This window comes from Podarcis vaucheri (assembly GCF_965113315.1).
Source record: "Podarcis vaucheri genome assembly, chromosome: 9".
In the NCBI taxonomy this organism is placed as follows: Eukaryota; Metazoa; Chordata; class Lepidosauria; order Squamata; family Lacertidae; genus Podarcis; species Podarcis vaucheri.
The window spans coordinates 4,135,105-4,162,559 of NC_138767.1; the positions used below are offsets into that span (position 1 = coordinate 4,135,105).

Genomic DNA, 27,455 nt, shown 5'->3' on the forward strand with positions numbered 1-27,455 from the left:
GAGAGGAAGGAAGGAAGGAAGGAAGGAAGGAAGGAAGGAAGGAAGGAAGGAAGGAAGGAAGGAAGGAAGGAGAAAGGAAGAAAGGAGAGAGAGAGAGGAAGGAAGGAAGGAAGGAAGGAAGGAAGGAAGGAAGGAAGGAAGGAAGGAAGGAAGGAAGGAAGGAAGGAAGGAAGAGTTATTGTTGATTTGTTGCTCTTACCCACCCTGCCACTGAGGGAATAAGGCCCTTAACAGAGGAAATGTAGGCCACCTCTCACCTCTGCTGTTTTTTTTAAAAGATATTTATTAAAAGTTTAATAGTTACAGAAAAAAGAAGAAAGAAACAATAAAAAGTTCACAATACATCAAAAATAAACAGAAAAAACAAAAAAATACAACAAAACAACAAGAAAAGCAAAAACATTTTTAAAAACACATCCAATATCTCTATATCTCTACCTTTCATTTACTTGTATCATCGACCTCCTCACACCTCCCTTTTTTGTATTCTTGTTCAATTAGCTATTTCAGCAAATCCTTTCCAACTTTCTTGATTTTTATTCTATAATTTATCTTAACACAATCTAACCTTAAATTTCCACGTTGACCCATTAACAATCTATTTTTGCTTAATTCTTTATAACATTTCTGCTAAAGCCATATAAAATGTAGGCCACCTCTGAACTGGAGGGTCACACACACACACACACTCCAGACTTGCACCCCTCGCCCCACTCTGCCTCAGGGAGAAGAAAGACAGCCAAGGCAAGCCCAGTCCTCCTTCGTGCTTTTATTCCCCGAAGATCTCACAAAACCGGGTCGTGGACGTAGAACTGCTGTGACAAGATCTCGCTCATCCACTGCAGGCAGAAGAGGAGCAGCATGGCGGAGAGCAGGAACTGCAGGATGAGGAGAGCCGACGGGATGAGGGTGCTGAAGAGGACCTGGGCGGCCGCAAACAGCAGGGCGGTGCAGAGCAGGGCAACGTAGGCCGTGAAGGCGCAGAGGCCCAGGAACAAGATGATGCTCAGGACCATCTTGACGCCGTTGAGGAAGGACCCCAGGAACCCGCTGCACGCGGTGGGCAGCGCCACCGCTTTGCAGCCGGGAGTCGGCTCAACCGGCGACAGCTCCGACGGCTGATGTTGCGAGGGATTCTGGCGAGCCATGGCGATCCCCCTGGGGAGGCACAAAATATAAGTATTTGTACTGTATCAGTTAGAAGATGCATTCTGTAAATAATAAATTGTACATGGGGGGGGAGAGGAAAACCTCTGCAACGGGATTACATTTATGGCATGTAATGCCTTAAGAGAGAATATTACGAAAATGATGTATAGGTGGTACATGACCCCAGTCAAGCTTGCAAAAATATATCATTTGCCCGATAACAAATGCTGGAAATGTAAAGAGAATGAAGGTACATTCTTTCACCTTTGGTGGACGTGCCCAAGGATCAAGGCCTTCTGGGAAAAGATATATAATGAACTGAAAAAGGTATTTAAATATATTTTCCCGAAGAAACCAGAGGCCTTCCTCCTGGGCATAGTGGACCAATCGGTGTTAAAGAAGGATAGAACTTTTTTTATGTATGCTACAGCAGCAGCAAGAATTCTCATCGCAAAGCATTGGAAGACACAAGATTTACCCACCTTGGAAGATTGGCAGATGCAACTAATGGACTATATGGAGATGGCGGAAATGACTGGCAGAATCCGAGACCAGGGAGAGGAGACGGTGGAGGAAGATTGGAAGAAATTTAAAATTTATTTGCAGAAATATTGTAAAGTTTTTGAATGTTAAGGACATTGAAATGAATCGCAGGGGCTTTAGCGACAAAGTAAAATATAAGATTGGATTAACAACAGATAAATTAATAGAATATGAATTTGTTGAACTAATTTTTAAAAAGGGATACAGGAATGGGAGACGTGAGGAAGTCGGGAAAATAAGTTAATTGAAGCTGAGAAATTAAGAAAGAGGGAATTTTTGTTTTTTGGTTGTTATCATATGTGTTTTATCTTTCTTTATGTGTTTAATGTTTGTATTTTTGTATTGTATTGCTTTTTGTGATCTTGTATTCTTTTTGTCTTTGTATGCTTTTTTATTGTGAAAATTGAATAAAATATTTATTAAAAAAAGGAAAACCTCTGCAACAGCTGCAAAATCTTGTAACATGTGTTGCTACAAAGGAGTTTGGGAAGCAAGAAAACCCTCTCTTGGGCTCAAGGGAGAGAAATGCATTGCATTGGACTTGACGTGCATAAATAAAACTGCTCGTTAATAGTTGGCACCCTGCAAGCAAAGAGTCTTGTGTGTGGAATCTACTTCATCGCTAAGGCTTCGAGGGTGAAGCCGCTGCATCTCTCTGCGTGACTCGGAAAAATAGCCAACACAAAACCCTGTTTTTTACGTTTTCACTGAGCTGTTTCAAAGATACCAAGAGAGGAGGCAGGCAACTGGGAATCTCCTCTCCCCAGGTCTCCCTGACGGGACAGCATCAGCCTTCTGAGCTAGGGCAGGTAGAGACTGGAAAGAGTGTCTTTTTGGTGGTGGCACCCCATCTATGGAAATGAAAGGTTTGTATCCAATGCAGCAGACCTTCCACAGGGATCATAAGAAGATGAGAACATAAGAACATGTTAGAGCAGGCCTATCTAGTCCAGCGTCCTGTTCTCACAGTGGCTGACCAGATCCCAGCATGAAAGCCCTCTCCCCTCCTGTGGTTTCCAGAAACTGATGTCCGGAAGCATTTCTGCCCCCGATTGTGGAGACAGAGCATAGCCACCCTGGCTAGTAGCCACTGACAGCCACCAATTTGTCCAATCCTCTTTTGAAACCACCCAGCTTGGTGGCCATCACTGCCTCCAGTGGCAAGGAGTTCCATAGTTTAACTTTGTGCCGCATGAATAAGTCCTTTCTTTTATCTGTCCCGAATCTTCCAGCATTCAACTTCTTTATATATATATAAACATTTTAATTGATTTTTTTAACATATCAGTTCCAACAGTCATGCAACGTATCTTCTCATCTTATACAATGTTTTAGACTTCCGTCAACACCTCTGATGATTTTCCGTTCTTTATCACTTATTCTGCATTTCTTAATTTCTATATTGCATTTAATTGTCCTTAACTAATAATTCTTTTCATAGTCTTTCTTGTAATATTTCAGATTATCCACCTTTCAAAACTTCTTGCAGTCCTACTAGCATAATCAGTTCGTCGCAATTACTTTTCAAATAGTTCATATATTTAAGTCCTCTAAGACTCTCTGATCCTGCAGGTTTCGAATCCTTCCTGTTAATTTATCTAATTCTGCATAGTCCATCAACTTCATCCTCCATTCTTCTTTCGTCGGTAGTTCTTCAACTTCTTTGGGGGTGTCTGCAAATCCTGTTGTTACGAGAGAGGGAGAAACCCTTTTCGCTATCCATGTATAATTTTATAAATTTGTATCATGTCTCTTCTGACTCACCTTTTCTATAAATGAAAAAGTTCCCAAAGCTACAACCTTTCCTCATAGAGCAGAGTTGCTCCACCCCCTCGATCAGGTAAAACCCGTGGCTCTCCAGATCTTGTTGGAAAGACTTCAGCTCCCATGAGCCTCAGGTGACATGGCCAGTGGTCAAGGATGATGGGAAATGTGGTCCAACAAAACAGGAAGGGCCATAGTTTCCTTGCTTTGCTTAGAATAAATTTTAAAATCTTCACGGTTGTGGGTTTGGGGGAGGGTCAGTCTGGATGACATCCCAAGTCCCTCCCAGTTCTTGGGGTCTTGTGCCCTGAGAGGGTTGGAATCTGATGGAGGTTACTGCCCTCGTCAGTGAACTTAGCTGGCCACTTAAGTGTCCTCATCAGCATCCCAAAATAATGAGTCAGTTTGCAAGGGCTGCAGCTAAGTGATGATGCCCCCCTCCAAGACTGATTGGTGGCTCTTTCTTCCACTCCATCACCTAGCTGCAAGGTAAGGTCAGTGCTTTCTTTGGGGGAATGCAGGGGTACACATACCCCTAAACATTTTGTGAACCTTTGTACTTTTGTCCATTTACTGTATTTATTCTCCCCGATTTGAACTATAAAATGGTGGTTTTCTTGAGTCAAAATGAGAGTGTACCCCCTAAACGTTTTTTTAGTGGAGGGGGGAACCACTGGGTAAAGTAAATGGTATAAGGCATGGGTAGGCATACTAAGGCCCGGGGGCCGGATCCGGCCCATGGACAGTCCGGGAATCAGCATGTTGAGTAGAATGTGTCCTTTTATTTAAAATGCATCTCTGGGTCATTTGTGGGGCATAGGAATTCATTCATTATTATTTTTTTCAAAATATAGGCCGGCCCCCCCACCAGGTCTGTGGGACAGTGGACCGGCCCCCTGCTGAAAAAGTTTGCTGACCCCTGGTATAAGGTAAATGACCCCTGGGTGGTTAGGTCCAGTCAAAGGTGACTATGGGGTGCGGCGCTCATCTCATTTTTCAGGTCAAGGGAGCCAGCATTTGTCCACAGACTGCGTCCCGGGTCATGTGGCCACCATGACTAAACCACCTCTGGCACAATGGAACACCGTGACGGAAACCAGAGCGCATGGAAACGCCATTTACCTTTCCGCCGCAGCAGTACCTTTTTATCTACTTTCACTGGTGTGCTTTCAAACTGCTAGGTTGGGACAAAGCAATGGGAGCTCACCCCATTGCATGGATTCGAATTGCCGTCCTTCTGACTCTCCTATCTGCTAGGTAAGAGAACTTTGACCAGTGTGGTATGAGTGCTGATCTTCCATCTATGCATAGTTCTTGGCACCTATCTGTCTCGGGAGAAAATGGAGTGTACCTCTGGGGGTAAAGCCAAACCATTGGAGAGTTACAGCCCCTGCTGTGGCTGTAGAAACTGATATGGGAGAGACAGTTGTTGTTGTTGTTGTTGTTGTTGTTGTTGTTGTTGTTGTTTTATTATTAATGTTGCAATACATATATGAAATCTTTACATACTGATACATATACATTATATTCGTAAATTCACATTTTCACATTTCATTATGTACCAACATTTATCCATTTCTTATTTCTTGCCCTGTGTCTTCCCCCCACCCGTACGTGACTTCCTTGTTATTATTTTGTAACTTTATTACTGAGATTGTATTTTTGTATCTTAATAATTAAACATTCATTCTTATATATCTGCTTAGCTTAACTTAACTTTGTGAAATCAGTCTATACATGTCAATAAATTCTTGTTGGAGCATCTTTGGGTTATGTATTCTTCTACACATTTCCATTCCTGTTTGAGATTTTGATTAGATTGCATTCTAATTGTTGCCGTCATTTTTGCTAATTCAATCATTTCAAAAAAATTATGTTGCCTATCTTTCAATGTTCGTACTTCTTCTGATTTCCATTTTTTTGCAACCAATAACCTTGCGGCAGCTATTGCATATGAAAAGATTCTGGGAGAGACATGTTTTGTTGCAGCTGGGGCAGATGGTGGCGTCCGGTTGCGCTGCTGCAGATGTACTATGCTGTTTCTTCTCTCTGTGCTCCTCCCAGAGGTCATTCCACCTCTGGTCACCTGACTGGTCCCCGCAGGGACTGCGGTTGTCTGCAAGGGATTCCCTCATGGCATGGTTAACACTGCCAGCCTTCATGCCACCTTCGCAGACACCGTTGTAATGCAGAATTGGTCTGCCAACCAGCCTGGTGCGTGAAGAAAGCTCCCATAGAGACTGTCCTTGTGGATATGTGTGAATAAAGCCATACATTCTAAAGACACCACAGTCTTCGTCATTCCAAGGAAACAGAACCCTGAGTAAATGCCTGGAACCCATGGAGTCTCTCATCTCTTGGATATTAGGGTGGCAGGAAACAGTCTCATTTAGTTGACATCTTCTAGCACTCCTAGGCAGTGAATCTGGTGCTTTCTCTTGTCAGTTTTTTAAACGGGCCCTGAAGACTTCTCTGCTCCAAGCTGCTTTTAATTAATGTTTTAATGCTCTGCGCTTAAAACTGCTGCTATTTTAAAGTCGTGTTTTGATAACTGCTGGATTTAATATACGCGGTATTGGCACTGTTTTAAACTACTGCCGGGATATTATATTACCTGGGAATAAGGGTGTCTCTGGACTGGCGCTGTTCTGTAGGAGGGGTTCAAGGATGCAGGGGAAATTTAGGTTTACCCAATTAAAGTGAGTTAAAGCACCGGATCTTTTCCAGCTCATGGGACTCAGCTACATAAGTAAAGAAATAACGTTTTAAATGTGTCATAATACTGTGACACCAGATGGCGCCGTGGAGTCCCATCTTCCGCCAACTTGATTTCCCATAATGAAGTTTACAATGCGTTTTCCTGAAACGGTTTTTTTTATGTGTCTAGATCCAGCCATGGTTCTAGGACCTAACCTTACCCAACCCGCCCAAAAGCAGTCATATTTTCTATGGCTGCCAAGGGCTCCTAGTAATGATGGCTAGATGCCGTCCCTAATTTTGAAGGAAATCGGTCTCTGAACACCAGGTGCTGGGGACCGCAGGTGGGAGAAGATTATAGCTTGTAATGCCTTGAAAGAGAGCATGATGAAAATGATGTATAGATGGTATAGTACACCTGTGAAATTAGCTGGAATGTATAAGACAAATACAGTGGTGCCTCGCAAGACGAAAATAATCCGTTCTGTGATTCTGTTCGTCTAGCGGTTTTTTCGTCTTGCGAAGCAAGCCCATTGACGGATTAGCGGATTAGCGGATTAGCGCTATTAGTGGCTTTTAGCGGCTTATCAGCTTATCGGATCAGCTGATAAGTGGCTTAGAAGCTTAGAAAAAGGGGGGGAACCCACAGGAACTCGCAAGACATTTTCGTCTTGCGAAGCAAGCCCATAGGAGATTCGTTTTGCAAAGCACCTCCAAAACGGAAAACTCTTTCGTCTAGCGAGTTTTCCGTATTGCGAGGCATTCGTCTTGTGGGGCACCACTGTAGTAAGTGTTGGAAATGTAAAGAAAAGGAAGGAACATTTTACCATATGTGGTGGGAATGTAAGAAAGTAAAAAAAACTTCTGGGAAATGATATATAATGAGATGAAAAAAATGTTGAAGTATACATTTTTTAAAAAACCAGAAGCTTTTTTACTTGGTATTATAGGTGAGGATATTAATAGGCAAGATGTTAAATTGTTTTTGTATGCAATAACATCGGCAAGAGTATTGAAATTCTGACGAAAGAAGAATGGCAGATGAAATGAATGGACTACGCAGAATTAGCTAAAATGACAGGAAGGATTCGAAACCTGCGGGACCAGAGTTTCACAGAAGATTGGAAGAAATATACGAACTATTTGAAGAGCAACTGTAACCAACAAATTACACTAGTAGGACTACAAGAAACTTTGTAAGGAGAACCGTATGAAGTATTGCTAATTAGAGAAAGAATAGTGATATCAGTTATGAGTTAAATGTAATAGTGGAAGTGAGAAATGTATATTTGGTGATTAGATTGGAAAAATTTCAGATGAGATTGATGGAAGTCAAAAAATTGTATAAGATGTTAAAATATGTTCAATTAGAGACTTCCGGGGTGGCGCCACCGGTAATGGCGGATTCCCTCTGAACTGGAGGGACCAGCTCCGCATGAAACGGGTCTTTTCCGCTGCGGCATAGCGGGGACCCTTCTGGAAATCACAGGCGGATGAAGCCTATGACCGTGGGACTCGGCGGGCACCCTTATAAAAATTTATATACAAAAATGAAAAAAAAGAATTGTAGAAGAGTTGGAAGGGAACCTGAGGGTCATCTAGTCCAACCCCCTGCAATGCAAGGATCTCAGCTAGATTGTACATGGCAGATGGCCAACCAAACTCTTCTTAAAAACCTCCAACGAGGGAGAGTCTACAACCTCCTAAGGGAGTCCATTCCATTGCTGAACAGCTCATACTGATTGATTTGGCGCACACCCTACTTGTGGACTTCCTAGAGGCAGCTGGTTGACCATCATGGGATGCTAAACTAGGTAGACCATAAGGGAAGTAGCACCCATATGAAGAAAGGTTGCAGCATTTCAGACTTTTTAGTCTGTGAAAAAGGCAAATTCCATGCTACGGATCCTTAGGAAAAGCACTGAAAACAAAAAATGCCAGGATCATAATGTGCTGGGCCCGGGGGTAAACTCGAGCAATGCAGTCCAGGTCCAGTCCCAAATCCAAGGGTTCCGCGAAGAGTCAGTCCAACAGGGTCAAGGCAGGAAACCAGGCTAGGTCAGGCACAGAGGTTCTAGCATACAGCAATGTTGCTCCCGCAACCTGGGTCGGGGTCCAACAGCCTTTTATCTTTGTCGGGGTAACGGCCGGTCCTGATCCCCCGGTGACTCACCTCCCTGTCTCGCCCAAAGGTGAGTACTCCTCCTGCAAGTACTCAGGTCTCTCCTTCTCTCAGACCTTAGTCTCTGCAGATCGGGAGACGTCGGTGGGTTACTAGACCCAGAGGCCGCCTCAGCCTCCCCTGACCCAACCGGTAGTGGAGCAGCTGTAAGTGATGGCCCAGCTGGAGGCAACGAGGTCATCTCCACATCTGGAGCCAGGGCAGGCTCAGGCCCTGACTCGGCCCAGCTGGTGCTTGTTGCAGGGGAACCTGTGCAGACTGGGACTCTTCAGGATCAGGCCCCAGGCTTGGTTCAGATGCCGCCTGAGGCAAAGGATCCGGTGTGGACTGAGACTCCCCTGGTTCTGAGTCCGAGCCCAAGTCCCAGGCCATCACACATAACGCCATTGGGCAAATCTACCGCATGACCACATTTGCAGTACTGTGCACAATTTCTGGCTGTCTCACCTCAAAAAGGACATTGCAGAGTTGGAGAAGGTTCAGAAAAGAGTGAGGGGATGGAGAGACTCCCTGATGAAGAAAGGTTGCAACGTTTGGGACTTTTTAGAATGGAGAAAAGGAGATTTAAGAGGCAACGTGATAGAAGTTTATAAAATTCTGCGTGGCCCAGAGGAAGAGGACTGAGAAAGGTTTTCCTCCCCCCTTCATGACACTAGGGCTCACTGCCCAAGGCAGCAGTAGTTCTGAGCACCAGTTGCTGGAAACTACAGGAGGGGAGAAGGCTCTTAGGCTCTAATCCTGCTTGCAAATTTCCCAGAAGAGGCATCCAGTTGGCCATTGTGAGAAGACGCTGTTGGCCTGATGAAACAGCTGGACTCTTCTTATGTTCGCCCACTGAGACTTCATGACTACTCAAAGAGAAATGAGGTGTTTGAAAGATGGAGAAATGTGTCAAAGTTTGGCACCTTCCACCTATGCACCCATAACACACTTTACGACACATCCAGACACACACATGTACATGCATGTTTTACAGGGAATCAGCAGGACTCCCCATGTGGATTTGCCCTGACCTGTTAATAACAGCAAGAACGACTAATTTTAGACACTGGGATCCCAAGTTAGGGTTTATCCACACTTCCCTTTCCTCTGCTCTTTACAGGCATAAAGGTAAAGGGTAAAGGGACCCCTGACCATTAGGTCCAGTCGCGGACGACTCTGGGGTTGCGGCGCTCATCTCGCTTTATTGGCTGAGGGAGCCGGCGTACAGCTTCTGGGACATGTGGCCAGCATGACTAAGCCGCTTCTGGCAAACCAGAGTAGCGCATGGAAACACCATTTAGCTTCCCGCCGAAGTGGTACCTATTTATCTACTTGAACTTGAACTGCTAGGTTGGCAGGAGCAGGGACCGAGCAACGGGAGCTCACTCCATCGCGGAGATTCGAACCGCCAACCTTCTGATTGGCAAGCCCTAGGCTCTGTGGTTTAGACCACAGCGCCACCCGCGTTCCCTTTACAGGCATAGTCTATGCTTTAAAGCCCTGTGTGCATGTGTCCTTTATTTTTTTGTTCTGCATTCTCCATGAATGTCTGCTCTCTAAAGCTCAATCAGAGCAAATGGCAATCCAGAGAAAATTCAAATTGACGTTTGCTCTGATTGAGCACTAAATACCAGTTGTTGGACACTAAAGGAGGGTGCTCTTTCGCTCGTGTGTTGCTTGCAGGCTTCCCATTGGGGCATCTGGTGAGAACAGGATGCTGGGATGAATGAGCCTTGCCCCTTCATAATACCAGGGCTAAAAATGAGCAATGGGATTCACGGTATGGGCTTCAGGCTCCCAGGGCAGGAAAGCCCCAACTTACCTCCCTTCTAGGCTGAGCTCAGCATTAGATGTTACCCCCAGGCCCGTCCTCGTGTCTGAATTATTGACCCATTCATTGGGCAGAGATGTCTCCCACACCACATCCCGGCCTAATGGGAGTGGCTGCCCTGGGGAGGGCACTCTGTTTCTTGACTGCTGATGTCACAAACCCAGCTTGCTGGGTAATGGCAGCCCTGCAAGCCCTCAACCTTTGGCTGGGGACTGGTGGCCACCCTGGAGAAGACTTCCTGTTAGGGAAGCTGGACCCCGCTCTCTCATTCAGATTTTTCCTCCGCTGACCAGGTTCTGAGCTTCCCAGAGTTTCAGATGGGGGACGTCTCCAGCCGCACCTGAAGATGCCAAATATTGAACCTAATGCCCTACGACCCTCCTCCAGAAAAGCACAATGGAAAAAGCAGTAGAGGTCAACCTTCAGAAAGTCATCATGGGGTGCCTACTGGAATAGAATCTCCCACAGAGGTCTTCCATCATACAGCCAACTAGACCCTAATGTGGCTAGCCTAGCGGTCCAGATGGGAACTGGGAACTGTTTCCATGGGTATGTCTCTCTTGTGGTCCATGGGGTGGTGGCAGTGGTTAGGAACTCCACCTCCATCGTTCTGTCTGGACACTGAGGTCCAGCACCAAGGGCCTTCTGGCGGTTCCCTCACTGCGAGAAGCCAAGTTACAGGGAACCAGGCAGAGGGCCTTCTCGGTAGTGGCGCCCTCCCTGTGGAACGCCCTCCCATCAGATGTCAAAGAGAATAACAACTACCAGACTTTTAGAAGACATCTGAGGGCAGCCCTGTTTAGGGAAGCTTTTAATGTTTTATGTATCACAGTATTTTAATATTCTTTTGGAAGCCGCCCAGAGTGGCTGGGGAAACCCGGCCAGATGGGCGGGGTATAAATAATAAATTATTATTATTATTATTATTATTATTATTATTATTATTATTATTATTGGATCTCATTCAGCTCTGGCCAGAAAACTCAGCCAAGATTCTGAGTGGGAAGGGTTTTTTTGGGGGGGCAGGGAGCCACCCCAAAAAACCCAATACTAATCTGCTCCTGAATCATCATGACTAATTTTAGTAATGGGAATTTAAAAATAAATAAATACCAACTCAGATTTGTTGGGCAAAGGGGTGCAACGCTAAACCAACAAAGGACCAGAGAAAGTTGTCTTCAGGGCTCATTCAGACGTACTTTTTGCTGTGTTTCTAGGCACAGATCATAGAATTGTAGATTTGGGAGGGACCATGAGGGTCATCTATACCAACCCCCTGAAATGCAGGAATTTTTTGCCCAACATAGGTCTCAAATCCAGGACCCTGAAATGAAGGAGTCTTGGGCTCTGTGCTTTAAAGCTCCCTGTCCAGGCACTTCTTTTTTCTTTTTTCCCCCAGAGCATGAAGACCTGCTCTTTACTGCTAAATTGGAACAAATGGCAATCCATGGGAAACCCAAGTGATTCATTGGTTCCAATTCAACATTATAGAGCAGGTTTTCCCGTCAAAATCCCTTTTCACCCTGAGCTGCTTGGCGTTTTAGCAGCCCCAGCTTTTGTCTCTGCTAAATATCTTCCACCCACCCACAGTGGAGATGTCCCTGCCTGATGGGAATTGCTAGGGTCTTCCTAGCTGTCAACGGAGTTAAAACCCAAGACTTAACGCTAGAAGAACACCCCATGCAGGGGGAGGCATGTTTATTGCAGTGTTTAGGGGCAAATAGAAAGCTCCCACATTGTCTTGTTTTGCAACAGGGCTGTTTCCAAGCCCTGCTGATTTCACAACCCTGAGGAAAAGCCCACGTTCTTGGTCTCCTCCAGCACCTTTTCCTGCACCCACGAGGAGATCGTAGAGAGCAGCAAGGCAAGGGCACCAGAGATGAATAAGTAGACGGTGTGGCGCCCTAGGTCGGAGGTGATGCGCAGCACATCCAGGAGCGGGGCAGCCAAGGGGCCAAGGAACTGGGTGGAGGCGATTAGCTCAGAATGGAACCGGTCGGTCATCAAGAAGTAGTAAGTGGTTGAGAGCACTATCACAAAGGTGGCCACGCACATGGCTGGGATCTTCCGCTAGGCTCTTCCTCTGCTAGGCAGCACCATGGTCCACAGGGCTGGGGGGGGGGGGGCGTGCATTCCCTGGAAATGAATGGGGAAGAGGAACCATGGGTGAACTGGACGGAGGCAGCTTTCCCTAGCCTGGTATCCTCTGGATCATCGGTTCTCAACCTATGGGTCTCCAGGTGTTGTTGGACTACAACTCCCATCACCCCTAGCTAGCAGCCCTGCACCCATCACCCCTAGCTATCAGCCCTGCACCGGCACAGCCATGTGCTGGACTACAACTCCCATGAGTCCTGGCCAGCACAGCCATATAGAACCATAGAATTGTAGAGTTGGAAGGGACCCCAAGGGTCATCTAGTCCAACTCCTGCAACGCAGGAATGTTTCAGACTACAACTCCCATGAGTCCTGGCTAGCACAGCCATGTTTTAGACTACAACTCCCACAAGCCCCCTGCCAGCATAGCTCTTCTCAGGCTGAAAGCCTCAGGCTGATTGATTTAGTCAATCAAAGTTTGCACCCATAGTTTGTTGTTGTTGTTTGCTTTTAATTTTTTATTTAATTTACTTGATAAGATAACATACAGTCAAACCTCGTGTTGAAGTAGCTTCAGGAGGAATATTTTCGGGTTGCGCTCTGCGGCGACCCGGAAGTAATGGAGTGCGTTACTTCCGGGTTTCGCTGCTCGCGCATGCGCAGACGCTCAAAATGACATCACGCGCATGCGCGGAAGCAGCTAAACATGACCCGCGCACGTGCAGACGCGCAGTCACATGTTACATTCACATCAGGATGCGAACAGGGCTTCGGAACGGATCCTGTCCGCATCCAGAGGTACCACTATAATTATATATGGTCTTTTTACAAAACAGTGTCAATTCAAAATACAATACAATTCACCATACACTCCTACATATATACACATGAGAATTCCCACCCCCAATGCTTTTACCTTTTCTACTTTCCTGTTGTACAAAACTTAACATTATACTAATTATACTATCTTAAAGTTCCTTACTAATTTTTAGAACCTTTTCATTCATGTATACAGAAATCATTCAAGTGCTGTCGAAGAAGCCACACGACTATTATATATTTTTAAATAGTTCTTGAACATGTCCCATTTTTGAATAAATTTTTGGTTAACATTACCTCTCAGCCTGTTTGTCATTTGAGCCAATTCAGCAAATTCTACCAATTTGTTCAGCCATTCTGTTTTTGAAGGAACCCCCTCACCCTTCCAGTTTTGTTGCGCCCCTAGTTTGGACTTGGAGGTCCAACTTGCAATTGCACAAGATTTTCAAAAGAAGGAATGCCATGCATAGCATGGGGGGGGGGAGAGAGATGGTTTTCAATAGGACTACGTCTTGGGATGGGGTGGTTTTCATCAAAGTTGTAGTAGAAAGAAATGCATAAGATTCTCTCCTCTCTCACCCACCAGTCCTGCTGAAAATCACCCCTCCCCACATTGGCATGTTAGTCGACATGATTGCAAGTGGAAATCCCATTTCATCTCCCATTCCTCCCAGAGCTCATTCACAGCCAAGTTGCAGAAGTATTTCTTCCACAAGGGTGGGCTTTTCCTTCACACACACACCCTCACCTAGCTGCTGCCAGGTAGGAGAAGAATAGCCAGGTGTGGTGTGTGACAGCTGAGCTGGTTGGAAGCTGGATACACAGAGACCTCCTTGCTCTGTGCTGGATCCACAGCTGTGACTAATGGAGAAGCAAGATCTGTGTTTACTAATAATAATAATAATAATAATAATAATAATAATAATAATAATTTATTTATACCCTGCCCATCTGGTTGGGTTTCCCCAGCCACTCTGGGCGGCTTCCAACTGAATATTAAAAAGCAATACAGCACCAGACATTAAAAAATTCCCTAAACAGGGCTGCCTTCAGATGTCATCTAAAAGCCTGGTAGTTGTTGTTCTCTTTGACATCTGGTGAGAGGGCGGGTGCCACCACCGAGAAGGCTCTCCCACCAGATGTGCTCAGAAACGTACTGGGAGCCAATGTCGGTCTTTCAAGACCGGTGTTATGTGGTCTCGGCGGCCGCTCGCAGTCACCAGTCTAGCTGCCGCATTCTGGATTAGTTGTAGTTTCTGGGTCACCTTCAAAGGTAGCCCCACACAGAGTGCATTGCAGTAGTCCAAGCGGGAGATAACCAGAGCATGCACCACTCTGGCGAGGCAGTCCGCAGGCAGATAGGATCTCAGCCTGCGTACCAGATGGAGCTGGTAAACAGCTGCCCCAGACACAGAATTGACCTGCACCTCCATGGGCTGCTGTGAGTCCAAAATGGCTCCCAGGCTGCGCACCTGGTTCTTCAGGGGCACAGTTGCCCCATTCAGGACCAGAGAGTCCTCCACACCTGCCCACCTCCTGTTCCCCAAAAACAGTACTTCTGTCTTGTCAGGATTCAACCTCAATCTGTTAGCCACCATCCATCCTCCAACCGCCTCCAGACACTCACACAGGACCTTCACCAGCTTCACTGGTTCTGATTTGAAAGAGAGGTAGAGCTGGGTATCATCCGCATATTGATGGACACCCAGCCCAAAGCCCCTGATGATCTCTCCCAGCAGCTGCATGTAGATATTAAAAATCATGGGGGAGAGGATGGAACCCTCAGGCACCCCATAAGTGAGAGCCCAGGGGTCTGAACACTCATCCCACACCACCACTTTCTGAACACGGCCCAGGAGGAAGGAGCGGAACCACTGTATGACAGTGCCTCCAGCTCCCAGCCCCTCTAGACAGTCCAGAAGGATGTTATGGTCAATGGTATCAAACACCGTTGAGAGATCCAGCAGAACTAGGAAACAACTCTCACCTTTGTCCCTAGCCCGCCGGAGATCATCGACCAGCACTACCACTGTCTCTGCTGACTTTCATTCCAAGGAAACAGAACCCTGAGTAACTGCTGGAACCCCGGAAGTTGCTCACCTTTCAGAGATTAGGTAGGCATGCAACAATCCACATCCTTGGGCGGAAACCGCAGTGTGCTACCTGGCAGCTCTGCTGACTTTCCCGGTGCCAGATTCCCACCCAGAAGGCTGTCCTCTGACCTCCAGGCTCCAAACCTCTTAGCCTGCAGTCTGCAGCTAACCTGTGGCCCAGAGAGAGCTCCAGGAGTCCAGCGGCTGCAGCATCTTGGTCAAGGCACCATTGCTTGGCGGGAGACCCTGGGCCGCACCTGCCCCGGGAGCTCCCATTGTGAAGCAGAGGACAAAGCCGCCACCCACCTGTGAGGTCATCAAACAGGCAACCAATTGGAAGCTAAGAGTCAGTCTAAGCAGAGAGCCTGGGTCCTCCAGGTGCCTCTGGGAAGCTCAGAACATGAGCGCAAATGCTTCTGTGATGCTAGGAGCAGGTGCAATAGGAACAGACCTTAGTGGCACATACACAGCAGGAGGAGGACATTCGGTCTTGAGAACACGAAAAGAGCCTGCAGAATCAGGGCAATGGCCCATCTAGTCCGTCCTGTTCTCACAATGGACAATTCTTTTTTTAAAAAAAAAAATGCTTTTTATTTGTGTTTCATCTGTTACGGCTAAAATCTGGGTGCGGGGCTACTCTGCCACCCAGCTCGTCGGACTAGGTCCGCGGGTCCCTGCGGAAGAAAATGAGCTCAGCCGGAGACAGGAGCAAACTGCAGAAGATCCAAGTGTATTGCGCAACAGGTTCAAGGCGAGATTGAACAGCGAGAAAGGGGTGACATGAACTTTTGAAATTTCCCTCCATATCCCAGAATACAGTGCAAAATATATCCCAGTTACATCATGATTACATTAAGGAGAGGTTGGGTTACACAGATTACATCACGAATACATTAGGAAGAGGTTGGGTTACACCGGATTAACATATGGAGGAGGGAGGGGGAATATGCAGAGCTGGAGATATGCGCAGATAAGCACATCCTGAGAAGACAATGGTCCATGTATGCATAGTCTGTCACCTGGCATCGCCCGGAGGAAGGGCTTGGCAGAGCGATTTGACCGGATTAGGGTCTTGACACCTTGCTTGAGGGATTATGGAGGACAGGGGAGGTGTCATGGGGTCCTAGAGAAATTGAGCAAATTGGCACGTTGATTTTCTATGAATTTTATAGATTTTAGTCCCTTTTGACATTGACAATTGGAAATAAATGGATATATTGTAGCGAAGAAGGACGTGAAGAAGACATGACCCCCTTCCGTATCACATTTAATACAAACAAACAAAATACAGTAAAATTCAACAATCGTTTACCCACATTCCCCCCCCCCACTCTGCTGAGCATTGACTTCCTTCCCTCCCTTCAAAAGGTTTTCTTATGTCAGTAACTTTCCCACCGTTTCTTATTGTATCCAGTCCTATCTACATCGTAAGGTTTATTTCAGTCCTGCCAGAGTCTTCAAATTTCTACAGTTATTATTTATGTACTCCATAAATTTACTCCGGTCTTTTTGGAATTTTGCTTCCTCCTGATTTCGGATTCTACAGGTCAGTTTTGCTAGTTCCGCATAATCAGCCATCTTCGTCTGCCACTCCTCTCTTGTTGGTAACTCTGGTACTTTCCATTTTTGAGCTAACAAAGTTCCTCACAGTGGACAATTCAATGCTTCTTCATGGAGGAGAGGGCTATTGATGGCTACTTACAAATGCAACCCAAAGAACCCACAAGCAAACAAAGAGCAGGCAATATCCCCACCCCCAAAAAGGTGACTAGTGCTATCGTTCTAGAAAAAGAGGAGCCAGAACTCACCAGCAACACCTCTCTTGTTCTCTTATAATGGCAATGGCGCCCACCTGAGAGGTGCCAGAACTGAGTTCCGGCTGAGAAGAAGGCCTGCCCTCAGTCAATAAAACAAACCAAAGAACACCATTTTTAAAAATGAGAAGCAGGCCTTGCAGGTGCCTGAGGGCACTGTGTTGCTCATAGGCACCACATTAGGGTCAGGTACTGGGACGCGGGTGGAGCTGTGGGTTAAACCACAGAGCCTAGGACTTCCAATCAGAAGGTTGGTGGTTCAAATCCCCGCAACGGGGTGAGCTCCCGTTGCTCAGTCCCTGCTCCTGTCCACCTAGCAGTTCGAAAGCACAGCAAAGTGCAAGTACATAAATAGGTACCACTCCGGCGGGAAGATAAACGGCGTTTCCGTGCGCTGCTCTGGTTTGCCAGAAGCGGCTTAGTCATGCTGGCCACATGACCCGGAAGCTGTACGCCGGCTCCCTCAGCCAGTAAAGCAAGATGAGCACTGCAACCCCAGAGTCGGTCATGACTGGACCTAATGGTCAGGGGTCCCTTTACCTTTATCTTACTGGGCAAGATGAACAGAGGAATATAGAAACTGTCAGGGACTGGCTGAATGCAGAGGAGCAGTGGGAGGCACCAGCTGAGGAACCCCCGAGGGAAGAAGGCTCAGAACCTGGAGGTTGGTGGTGGGACGATGAGAGGTCAGAGGGAGAAGATTGGGGTGAGGAGGTAACAGGGCTTAGTGAGCTGGGAGAGTCTGTGGCAGAGAGCAGCCCAGACTCAGAGGCAGAAAATGAAGCAGGCCAGGAGAGGAGGAAGGCCAAGAGGCAGAGATAGTGCAGAGTCACGGGTGTCACCCCCTCCTGCCGAGAAAGCTCCCCTCTCCGCTTGTCCCCCAGGACCAGAAGAGGGCTGAAACAGGAAGAGCAGGGGTAGGGTGTACACAGGCGCAGTCTCTGAATGCTTGGGGAAAGCTCTGGAGAATAGGAGACCTAGGCAGCTGTTGGCAGGCGAGGACTTTCAGGTTCGTGGGACAAGACCTGCTGGGGATGAACGGCTTCGCTCATTAGGCCTGACACTCAACCAAGTCTGCAGAGATCCTGTTTTTTGCTAATACAGTGGTACCTTGGGTTAAGAACTTAATTCATTCTGGAGGTCCGTTCTTAACCTGAAACTGTTCTTAAACTGAAGCACCACTTTAGCTAATGGGGCCTCCTGCTGCTGCCGCCATGTGATTTCTGTTCTCATCCTGAAGCAAAGTTCTTAACCCGAGGTCCTATTTCTGGGTTAGCAGAGCCTGTAACCTGAAGCGTCTGTAACCTGAAGCATCTGTAACCCGAGGTACCCCTGTAAAGAGTTAACTTAGGGTTACCAGATGTCCCCGGTTCCCGGGGACAGTCCCCAGATTTGCAAATCTGTCCCCAGGAAACATGGCAGTGGCAGCCTCAGCAGCCCAGAGCCAGCATGGTAGCGCAATTGGCTCTGGCTGGCTTCAGGAGCTGCTCACTCCCGCCGCCACTGCCAAAGGGGAACCAGGGACATCCGGTGGTACTAATCTCCTGCCCCCTTCCCTTTTTGTTTTGACAGATCGGGGGAGGCTCGGGAGTCACTGGCGGGCAGCCGCTCCCCAGGGGGCTGCAAGGCACATGGTTTCTCTGTCAGGCAAGGTGCAAAGCCTTTCTTTCACACCCTGTGAAACATAAACCCTGTGAGTTTTTTAAAAACTGGGCAATAGCCACCCACCCATGACTCCTGAGCCTCCCCTGATCAGTTAAAACAAAGGAGGAAGGGGGCAGGAGATTGGGGGAGCCTCAGGAGTCACGGACGGGCAGTGCCCAGTTTTTTATAAACTCTGCGCATTTATGTTTCACAGGGTATGAAAGAAGGGCTTTTTGCACCTTTATACAAAATGCAAGTGTGCTTGGGCCCAGGGTCTTTTGCCTCACCATCCGCACTACAGTGGTACCTCAGGTTACAGATGCTTCAGGTTACCGACTCCGCTAACCCAGAAATAGTACCTCAGGTTAAGAACTTTAGGATGAGAACAGAAATTGTGCAGCAGCGGCGCAGCAGCAGCAGGAGGCCTCATTAGCTAAAGTGGTGCTTTAGATTAAGAACAGTTTCAGGTTAAGAACGGACCTCCGGAACGAATTAAGTTCTTAACCCAAGGTACCATTATACTGACTCCCTGTTGCTACTCTGTTTTAAAAAAAAAAAAGTGTCCCCAGATTCATTGGAAAAAATCTGGTAAACCGTAAGTTAACACCAACTTTGAGCAGTGTGATTTACTACCAGAGGGCTCTTAGACAGTTCCAGACAGGAAAATTCACTCAAGGGGGGCATGGTGAAGGACTGGCAAGAGGGTGTGACCTTTGGGGAGTCCCATGGGCCAGGTGCAAAGGTTTTTGGGGGGCCTCATCTGGCCCACCCCCTCCATGGATCACTGCCTTGCTGTGGCGAAGGGGCTTGAATAACTTAGAGAAGCTATGAGCTATGCCATGCAGGGCCACCCAAGATGGACAGGTCATAGTGGAGAGTTTTGACCAAACGTGATCCACCTGGAGCAGGAACCGGCAAGCCACTCCAGTATCCCTGCTAAGCAGTGGCATAGCGTGGGGGGTGCAGGGGGGCCAGCCGCACCGGGTGCAACATCGGGGGGGGGCGCTCGCACTTGCAGCTCTCTGCCCCTACCTGGCTCACTCACTCTCTCTCACTGCAGTGCTGGCTGTGCGAATTTGATCTGAGCCGCCGGGTCGCCGCCCACTGTGGAGGGGGGGGGTGCCAGGCGTGCGGTGCGGAGAGAGAGCGAGGGACTATCTGGGGGAGGGACAGTGCAGCGGCCGCCCAGCGCAGCGCTGAGTGCGGGAGAGAACCATACCAGACCAGACCAGGCAGCAGCAAGAAGAAGCTGGCAGCGGCGGCAGGTTAGGGGTTAGGGGTCGCAAACTACTTGCCTTGCCCCAGGTGCTGACAACCCACGCTACGCCACTGCTGCCAAGAAAACTCCATGGACAAAGACAACAGTTTGACCAAACTGCGGGAGGCAGTGGAAGACAGGAGTGCCTGGCGTGCTCTGGTCCAGGGGGTCACGAAGAGTCGGACACGACTAAAAGCCTAAACAACAGCATCTGGCCCATGGACCTGAGCCTCTCCATTCCCAGCACAACAGCCCGGCCCACCTGCCAAAGAGCGGCTCTACACAGGACCAATGTTTCCAAGCTCTCCCTTTATTCGTGGTTGCTCCTCTCAAGAGCAGCTCCTTTCACTGAGGAAGAAGATCAAGGGCAGGATGAAGACGAGGTTGCAGAAGATCAGCCCAACACGGACCAGGAAGTAAGCGACCGCCAAGGACATCACCAGATCCTCGATCCCCTGGACGTAAAGGTGGAAGGACGTCTGCGGGGCTCTCTCCCCTGCTGCCCCCTGGCACAAGGCATGCCCCGTCCTCAGGTTCTCGGAAGATGCAGCGCCCATTATGGTGTTTGCCCTGAGGACAGAAGGGAGAAGCAAGCGGGACTATTTGCAAAGTGGCTGGAAGCAAAAGAGACCCACTCTGAAATAAGAGAGTGGTTCAAGGTGTGGGATATTTAAAATGCAGTCAGACCAACAAGCCGCTTTTGCTAGATAGGCACATGATAGACGCCAAAGCTCACAGAGTTTTCCTGTAAGTTAGCTAGAGAGAACTTTTTCAGAGACACTCCCACTGTGCCCTGACACAGTGACGGTATATTGTCCTTCCCTTCCTGAGCACATCCTCTTCTCTTACTCTTCATGTCATCACCAAGGCAGAAATGTGAGAGCAACTGCTAAGTCTGAGCTACAGCTCAGAAACTCCATCTTAAACTAGACCTAAGCATGTCTTTTGTAGGGACGTGGGTGGCGCTGTGGGTTAAACCACAGAGCCTAGGGCTTGCTGATCAGAAGGTCGGCAGTTCGAATCCCCACGACAGGGTGAGATCCCGTTGCTCAGTCCCTGCTCTTGCCAAGCTAGCAGTTTGAAAGCACATCAAAGTGCAAGTAGATAAATAGGTACCACTCTGGCAGGAAGGTAAACGGCGTTTCTATGCGCTGCTCTGCTTCGCCAGAAGCGGCTTAGTCATGCTGGCCACATGACCTGGAAGCTGTACGCCAGCCCCCCGGCCAATAAAGTGAGATGAGCGCTGCAACCCCACAGTCGGCTATGACTGGACCTAATGGTCAGGGATCCCTTTAACTTTACCTTTTCAAGGTGCAGGATATTTAAAATGCAGTCAAACCAACAATGCGCATTTGCTAGATAGGCACATGATAGACGCTGAAGTTCACAGAGTTTTCCTGTAAGTTTGCTAAAGAGAATTTTTGTGAGAGCACTCCCACTGTGCCTTGACACAGGGAGGGTTTATTTTCCTTCCCTTCCTGAGCACATCCTCTTCTCTTACTCTTCTTGTCATCACCAAGGTAGAAATGTGAGAGCAACTGCTAAGTCTGAGCTACAGCTCAGAAACTCCATCTTAAGCTAGACCTAAGCATGTCTTTGTAACTGAATTACCATTTTAAGCCTGCCGGAACAAAGCTGTTGTATCTGTTATTCTGCAGCAGAAACTCTGAGTGAGTGAATGTTATTGTTTTACCTTTTACAAGACTGTGTGGTTGTGGTTTTAAGAGGAGGAAAAGGGGGGGAAACACCAGGAGAATCCAATCTGCCTTAAAGAATCCTGGATTACTTAAACTAAAAGGCTAGGACTAGCCTATCTGAGCTTTTTTTTAAGCTGCAAAGGAATGGCACTCTGCTGAACTCACAAACGAGAAGAAGGAAGGATAATAGCGAATAAATAAATCTTCTCCCAGCATCTGTTCACATCCCTACACAAGGCAGGTCTCTAAGGCATATCGAAGAGTGCAAGTTTGTAAATGAAAATGAAAATGCAACAAAAATGAAATAAACTGGCAGGGACATGTGAGCTTCCAGGTTGTGCCTAATGTGGATGTGCCAGCTAACAGGGGAAGAGGGAGCAGAAAGGAAACTAGAGGTGGTTTAATGCACTCCACTCATCAGTTAAGCTCTGGGGAATGGACTTTGCTCTAAGTCTGCTTTCTCCTGGGTCAAGTTCTGGGCACCACAATTTAACAAGGATGTTGACAGGCTGGAAGGTGTGCAGAGGAGGGAGACCAAGATGATCAAAGGTCTAGAAACCAAGCCTTTGGAGGAATGATCACAGGAGTTGGGTATGTTTAGCCTGGAGAAGAGGATGTGGGATGTGATACATAGATAGCAGTCAAGTACAACACTCCTTGTTTTCCTAGAGTGGACTTGCAGAGGGATGCTTGCTCCAGTCAGTAGAAAACTTCCTGTTTCCTCCTGACTGGGACATACTTCCTCTTGCATGTGACTAGAGGTGGGCATGACCTTACCTGTCCAGGTAACGAAAAGGACAAGCAACAGCTCTTTTTAGCTAGAGATGCTCTGTTGGCTTTCAGCTTTCAGCCAACAAAGAAACTATCTCCATATGGGATTGTCTCACATGTATGTCTATATCTGTAACTAAGTCTGCCTTCAGGGGTGCATCTGTGAACTAAATGTGTTAGTAAACTTCTTTTATAATACTTTACACAATATTGTGTCGTGTCTATTCTTTAAAGGGAGAGAAAAGGGGATTACCAGGAGTGCTATATTGAGAAGCTTAAACAAGCTTGCAACAAGCGAACCGCTGCGTGTTTAAAAGGGGAATGCACTCTGCTAAGTAAAGGGACTTGCTAACGCAAGTTATGAAGGATATTATTAAACGATATATCCTCTCCTGCCTCCCTGAACATTCCCACAGAGAGTGAGAGGAAATCTGAGAGCGGTCTTCAAATATCAGAAGGGCTGCCACATGAAGGATGGAGCAAGCAAGTTTTCTGCTGCTCCAGAGGGGAGGCCCCAAAACACTTGATTCAAATTACAAGATTGCAGATTCCGACTGAACATTAGGAAGAACTTTCTGGTGGCAAGAGTTGTTGGGCAGTGGGACAGACGAGCTCAGAAGGTGGTGGACTCTCCTTCCTTGGAGGTTGAACGACCATCTGTCTGGGGCTCTTTAGCTGAGAATCCTGTATAGCTGGGGTTGGACTAGATGACCCTGGGCGTCCCTTCCAACTCGTCTGTCCCACTGCCCAACAACTCTTGCCACCAGAAAGTTCTTAAAAGAATCTCCTTGCATTTGGCAAGATGCTCCCCTCCCTCTTCCCCTTCCAACTTACCCAGAGATGACGTTGGAGACGACAAACCCCATGGGCAGGATCAGGAAGAGGCAGGAGAAATAAATGGCCGTCTGGATGAGGAAGTGGAGAGCCGCCAGGAGCAAGAGAACGTTCAGGAGCCGCTCAAGTTTGGGGAAGGAGCCTGCTTGGAGGACGGCATCGCCCGCTCCCTGGGCGTGGGGAGGGTTGGAAAGAGGCTGCAGAAGCATCGTGGTGTTACCTGCATGGAAGCAGAAGCAGGAATGAGAGAGGGAGCCAATAAGTCAGCACTTATCATCGAACTGTAAAGTGGGAAGGGACCCAACTCCCTGCAAGGCAAAAATCCCGCCAGTGGTGCTCTGGAGGTTAAGCGCAAGTGATGTGGCAGGGGGCAGATTCAACTGTGTTTGCATTTAAAGGCTGATCAATCAAATTTGCACTTTCTGAAACAAGGTAGGAAGCAGAACACAGCCATCCGCTCAAGTTCGCATTTATCTGAATTTTGCAAGGCAGTTATCCAACATTTGAAAAAAAACCACACACCACGCATTAGGTAAAAGTGTGCATGAAAATGAATATATTCAGGAAAGTACGTGGTACCTCGGGTTAAGTACTTAATTTGTTCCGGAGGTCCGTTCTTAACCTGAAACTGTTCCTAACCTGAAGCACTTTAGCTAATGGGGCCTCCTGCTGCTGCCGCGCCGCCGGAGCACGATTTCTGTTCTCATCCTGAAGCAAAGTTCTTAACCTGAGGTACTATTTCTGGGTTAGCAGAGTCTGTAAGCTGACGCGTATGTAACCTGAAGCATATGTAACCCGAGGTACCACTGTACTGTACAAAATTGCATTCCGCTGGGAGAAATTGCTTGGGGAAGTATGTACCGTAGCCAAAATTGCATACAAAAATGTGTTTATCTGGAGAAATTGGCAATAGAATGCTGAAGAATTTTCAAGAGGATTTAAAAAAAGATCTCAGGTTGCTGCAGGAATGTGGAGAGCTGCATGTAAAATTGAGAAACTGAGAGAACCAAAATGAACTGATCCTTCCACCCCTGGGAGCGCAGCCCTTTCGAAAGAAGGAGTGACGATGTCATCTAGAGGGCAATTGCTGGACTCCCTTTACAGGTGAAGGAGGTGGCGTTGAGGCTTTAAGTTGTGGCAGATGATTAGCATTATTATCATTTATTATTTGCTGGACTGCTTTTCATTTTCACCACAAATGGTCACAAAGTGGTTTACAGAACAATCAATAAAAGCAATTCATCAGTCAACTAATAATGATGTTTTAAAGGAACCCAAAACACAGGTGAAAGCTTAAGTTATGCAAATAAAAATAAAATAATGTCCTCGAAATGTCTGCTGAACTAAAAACTAGTCCTCATCAAACACCCAACATTCAGCCAGGAAGAGCTGATCTCAGCCTGGAGGGCATTCCACAGAATCGGGCCCACAATAATCCTGGTAGTTGCAAGCCATACATTTGAGCCAGAGGGAACCAGAGGTCACATCTGTAGTTTGGGGGTTTGGGTTTCTAGCACCCTTCACAAACTACAGTTCCCAGGATTCTTGGGGGGGGGAATGTATTGTTCATGTGTGATCAACAACTCCCCCAAAGGTATTGGTCATCAGGCATGGATACGAAGATTAGCAGGGAGGGAATCAGAGGCTGGATACATCTTCCCTTTCCTTTGATGGGGTCCCCGCTTCACGCCAGCAGCTTAGAGTGTGCATTTTAGCTGACTGAAGATCCTTGGGGAAAGCTCAATGTGTTTTCCAAGTGTACCCTAGGCAGGCAGAAGCTGAGACTGGTGAGTTTAATGGAACTTACTCTCAGACACGCTGCATAAAGTTGCAGTGATGCTAACCCAGCTATTGTGCCATGGGCTCTTTGCAGCAGGGGGCGGGATTTGGGTCAGCATTTTTAAACTCTCCTTTGGGACGCAGGTGGCGCTGTGGGTTAAACCACAGAGCCTAGGACTTGCGGATCAGAAGGTCGGTGGTTCGAATCCCCACAATGGGGGGGGGTTTCCGTTGCTCGGTCCCTCCTCCTGCCAACTTAGCAGTTCAAAAGCACATCAAAGTGCAAGTAGATAAATAGGTACCACTCCAGCGGGAAGGTAAACAGCATTTCTGTGTGCCGCTCTGGTTTGCCAGAAGTGGCTTAGTCATGCTGGCCACATGACCCGGAAGCTGTATGCTGGCTCCCTTGGCCAGTAAAGCGAGATGAGCGCTGCAACCCCAGAGTCGGCCATGACTGGACCTAACGGTCAGGGGTCCCTTTACCTTTACTTGGGGCAAGGCCTAGGGAGGCTGTCAGGATAAGCTCCTGCGTGCACATCAAAATTTACTATACCAGCGCCAGTTTTACTGCCAAGCTAACTTAGTCTTCACTAGCTCATGGATTAAGTTGCATGCTTAGTTTTTGTTGAGAGTTTGGGATCAGCCTCTCTTTTGCCAACAATGACTGCCACTGAATATTGAGTCAGATCCTACCCCTGCTAAGGATTTTCTCGTGTTAATTGTTGTGTTAGGTTCTGCACTTAGGTAGCAAGAACCAGCTGCACATATGATGGGGAACACCTGGCTTACTACAGTAGTAGCATGTGTGAAAAGGATCTAGGGGTCTTGGTGGGCCACAAGCTTAACATGAGTCAACAGGGTGGTGCAGCAGCAAAAAAAAATCTACTGATATTCTAGGCTGCATCAACAGAAGTCTAGTGTCCCGATCAATGGAAGGAATAATACCACTATTTTCTGCCTTGCTCAGACGCCGCCTGGAATACTGTGTCCAGTTCTGGGCACCACAATTTGAGGATATTGACAAGCTGGAACATGTGCAGAGGAGGGCAACCAATAAGATCAAGGATCTGGAAACTAAGCCTTATGAGGAATGGTTGAAGGAGTTGGGCATGTTTAGGCTGGAGAAGAGGAGACTGAGAGGGAGATATGATAAAGGTAAAGGTAAAGGGATCCCTGACCATTAGGTCAAGTTATGGCTGACTCTGGGGTTGCGGCGCTCATCTCGCTTTATTGGCCGAGGGAGCCGGCATACAGCTTCCGGGTCATGTGGCCAGCATGACTAAGCCACTTCTGGCGAACCAGAGCAGCGCATGGAAACGCCGTTTACCTTCCCGTCGGAGTGGTACCTATTTATCTACTTGCACTTTGACATGCTTTCAAACTGCTAGATTGGCAGGAGCAGGGACCGAGCAACGGGAGCTCACACCATCGCAGGGATTCGAACTGCCAACCTTCTGATCAGGAAGTCCTAGGCTCTGTGGTTTAACCTACAGTGCCACCCGCGTCCCTGAGAGATATGATAGCCATCTTCAAATATCTAAAGGGCCGTCACATGGAAGATGGAGCAAGCTTGTTTTGCTCTGCTCCAGAGGGCAGGATCTGAACCAATTCAAGTTACAGTGGTTCCCCGCAAGACGAATGCCTCGCAAGATGGAAAACTCGCTAGACGAAAGAGTTTTCCGTTTTGGAGGTGCTTCGCAAAACGAATCTCCTATGGGCTTGCTTCGCAAGACGACAATGTCTTGCGAGTTCCTGCTGGTTTTTTCCCCTCCCCCCCCTTTTTCTAAGCCGCTAAGCCGCTTATCAGCTGATCCGATAGCTTCTAATAGCGCTAATAGTGCTAATCCGCTAATCCTTCAATGGGCTTGCTTCGCAAGACGAAAAAACCGCTGGACAAAGAGAATCACAGAACGGATTCTTTTCGTCTTGTGAGGCACCACTGTATAAGAAAGGTGATTCTAACTAAACACCAGGAATAACTTTCTGACGGTAAGAGCTGCTCAACAGTGGAATAGACTCCCTTTGGGGGGCTATGGACTCTCCTTCCTTGGAGGTTTCTAAGCAGAGGTTGAGTGGCCATCTGTCAGGGGTGCTTTAGCTGAGATTCCTGAGATTGCAGCGGGTTGGACTAGATGACCCTCAAGGTCCCTTCCAACTCTACAATGATTCTATGATCCTGCCCACCTGTAGGCTCCGTGTTTCAAAGAAGGACTTCAGAAGGATGGCTCCTCATCACCTCCAAGGCTCACCTCCCAGTCCGTGCAGATTTTGGCCATTCAGCTGGACACTCACATTATTTCCGGCACTAAAGATGGTCCTGTGCCCCTGCTCTCTTTCCCCCACCCCACCAACCCCCAACCACGCTCCCCTTCTGACCGCTGGGCTGCTGCCTGGCTGCTCTCCTCAGCAATCCATCCCACTGAGGTCACAAACAGAACCAGCTAGGCTCATCTGCATAAAAGGCAAGCGTGGTCACTTTTTGGTCTGACCGCAGCTCCTCT

At 47.6% G+C, this 27,455-nt stretch overlaps 2 protein-coding genes and 1 long non-coding RNA gene across 3 annotated transcripts; all 3 read right to left on the reverse strand.

Moving 5' to 3' along the window:
* Window positions 1-754: 754 nt before the first annotated feature.
* LOC309540121 (uncharacterized protein) lies at window positions 755-10,293 on the reverse strand. The gene is made up of 2 exons (XM_082236812.1): window positions 10,140-10,293; window positions 755-1,158 (listed from the first exon to the last, which is right to left on the reverse strand). Exon 2 carries the CDS (start codon window positions 1,146-1,148, stop codon window positions 786-788), a length of 363 nt encoding a protein of 120 aa, XP_082092938.1. The 5' UTR covers window positions 1,149-1,158; window positions 10,140-10,293; the 3' UTR covers window positions 755-785.
* Window positions 10,294-11,831: 1,538 nt separating this feature from the next.
* Window positions 11,832-15,429, reverse strand: LOC309540138. Its single transcript, XR_014223055.1, has 2 exons — window positions 15,165-15,429; window positions 11,832-12,284 (listed from the first exon to the last, which is right to left on the reverse strand). It is a non-coding gene; the product is annotated as an uncharacterized lncRNA (long non-coding RNA).
* A 4,734-nt stretch (window positions 15,430-20,163) lies between these two features.
* On the reverse strand, window positions 20,164-27,325 carry LOC309540111 (uncharacterized protein). Its single transcript, XM_082236802.1, has 3 exons — window positions 27,204-27,325; window positions 23,176-23,395; window positions 20,164-20,443 (listed from the first exon to the last, which is right to left on the reverse strand). Exons 2-3 carry the CDS (start codon window positions 23,382-23,384, stop codon window positions 20,203-20,205), a joined length of 450 nt encoding a protein of 149 aa, XP_082092928.1. The 5' UTR covers window positions 23,385-23,395; window positions 27,204-27,325; the 3' UTR covers window positions 20,164-20,202.
* Between the last annotated feature and the right edge of the window lie 130 nt (window positions 27,326-27,455).

Excerpts from the sequence above, each read along its gene's own strand:
- LOC309540121 (XM_082236812.1), bottom strand. The coding sequence starts at position 1,148 with ATGGCTCGCCAGAATCCCTCGCAACATCAGCCGTCGGAGCTGTCGCCG.
- LOC309540111 (XM_082236802.1), bottom strand. The coding sequence starts at position 23,384 with ATGCTTCTGCAGCCTCTTTCCAACCCTCCCCACGCCCAGGGAGCGGGC. Across the intron at positions 20,444-23,175 it reads GTCTCCAACGTCATCTCTGG|GGCAAACACCATAATGGGCG; the intron begins GTAAGTTGGAAG and ends TTCTGTCCTCAG.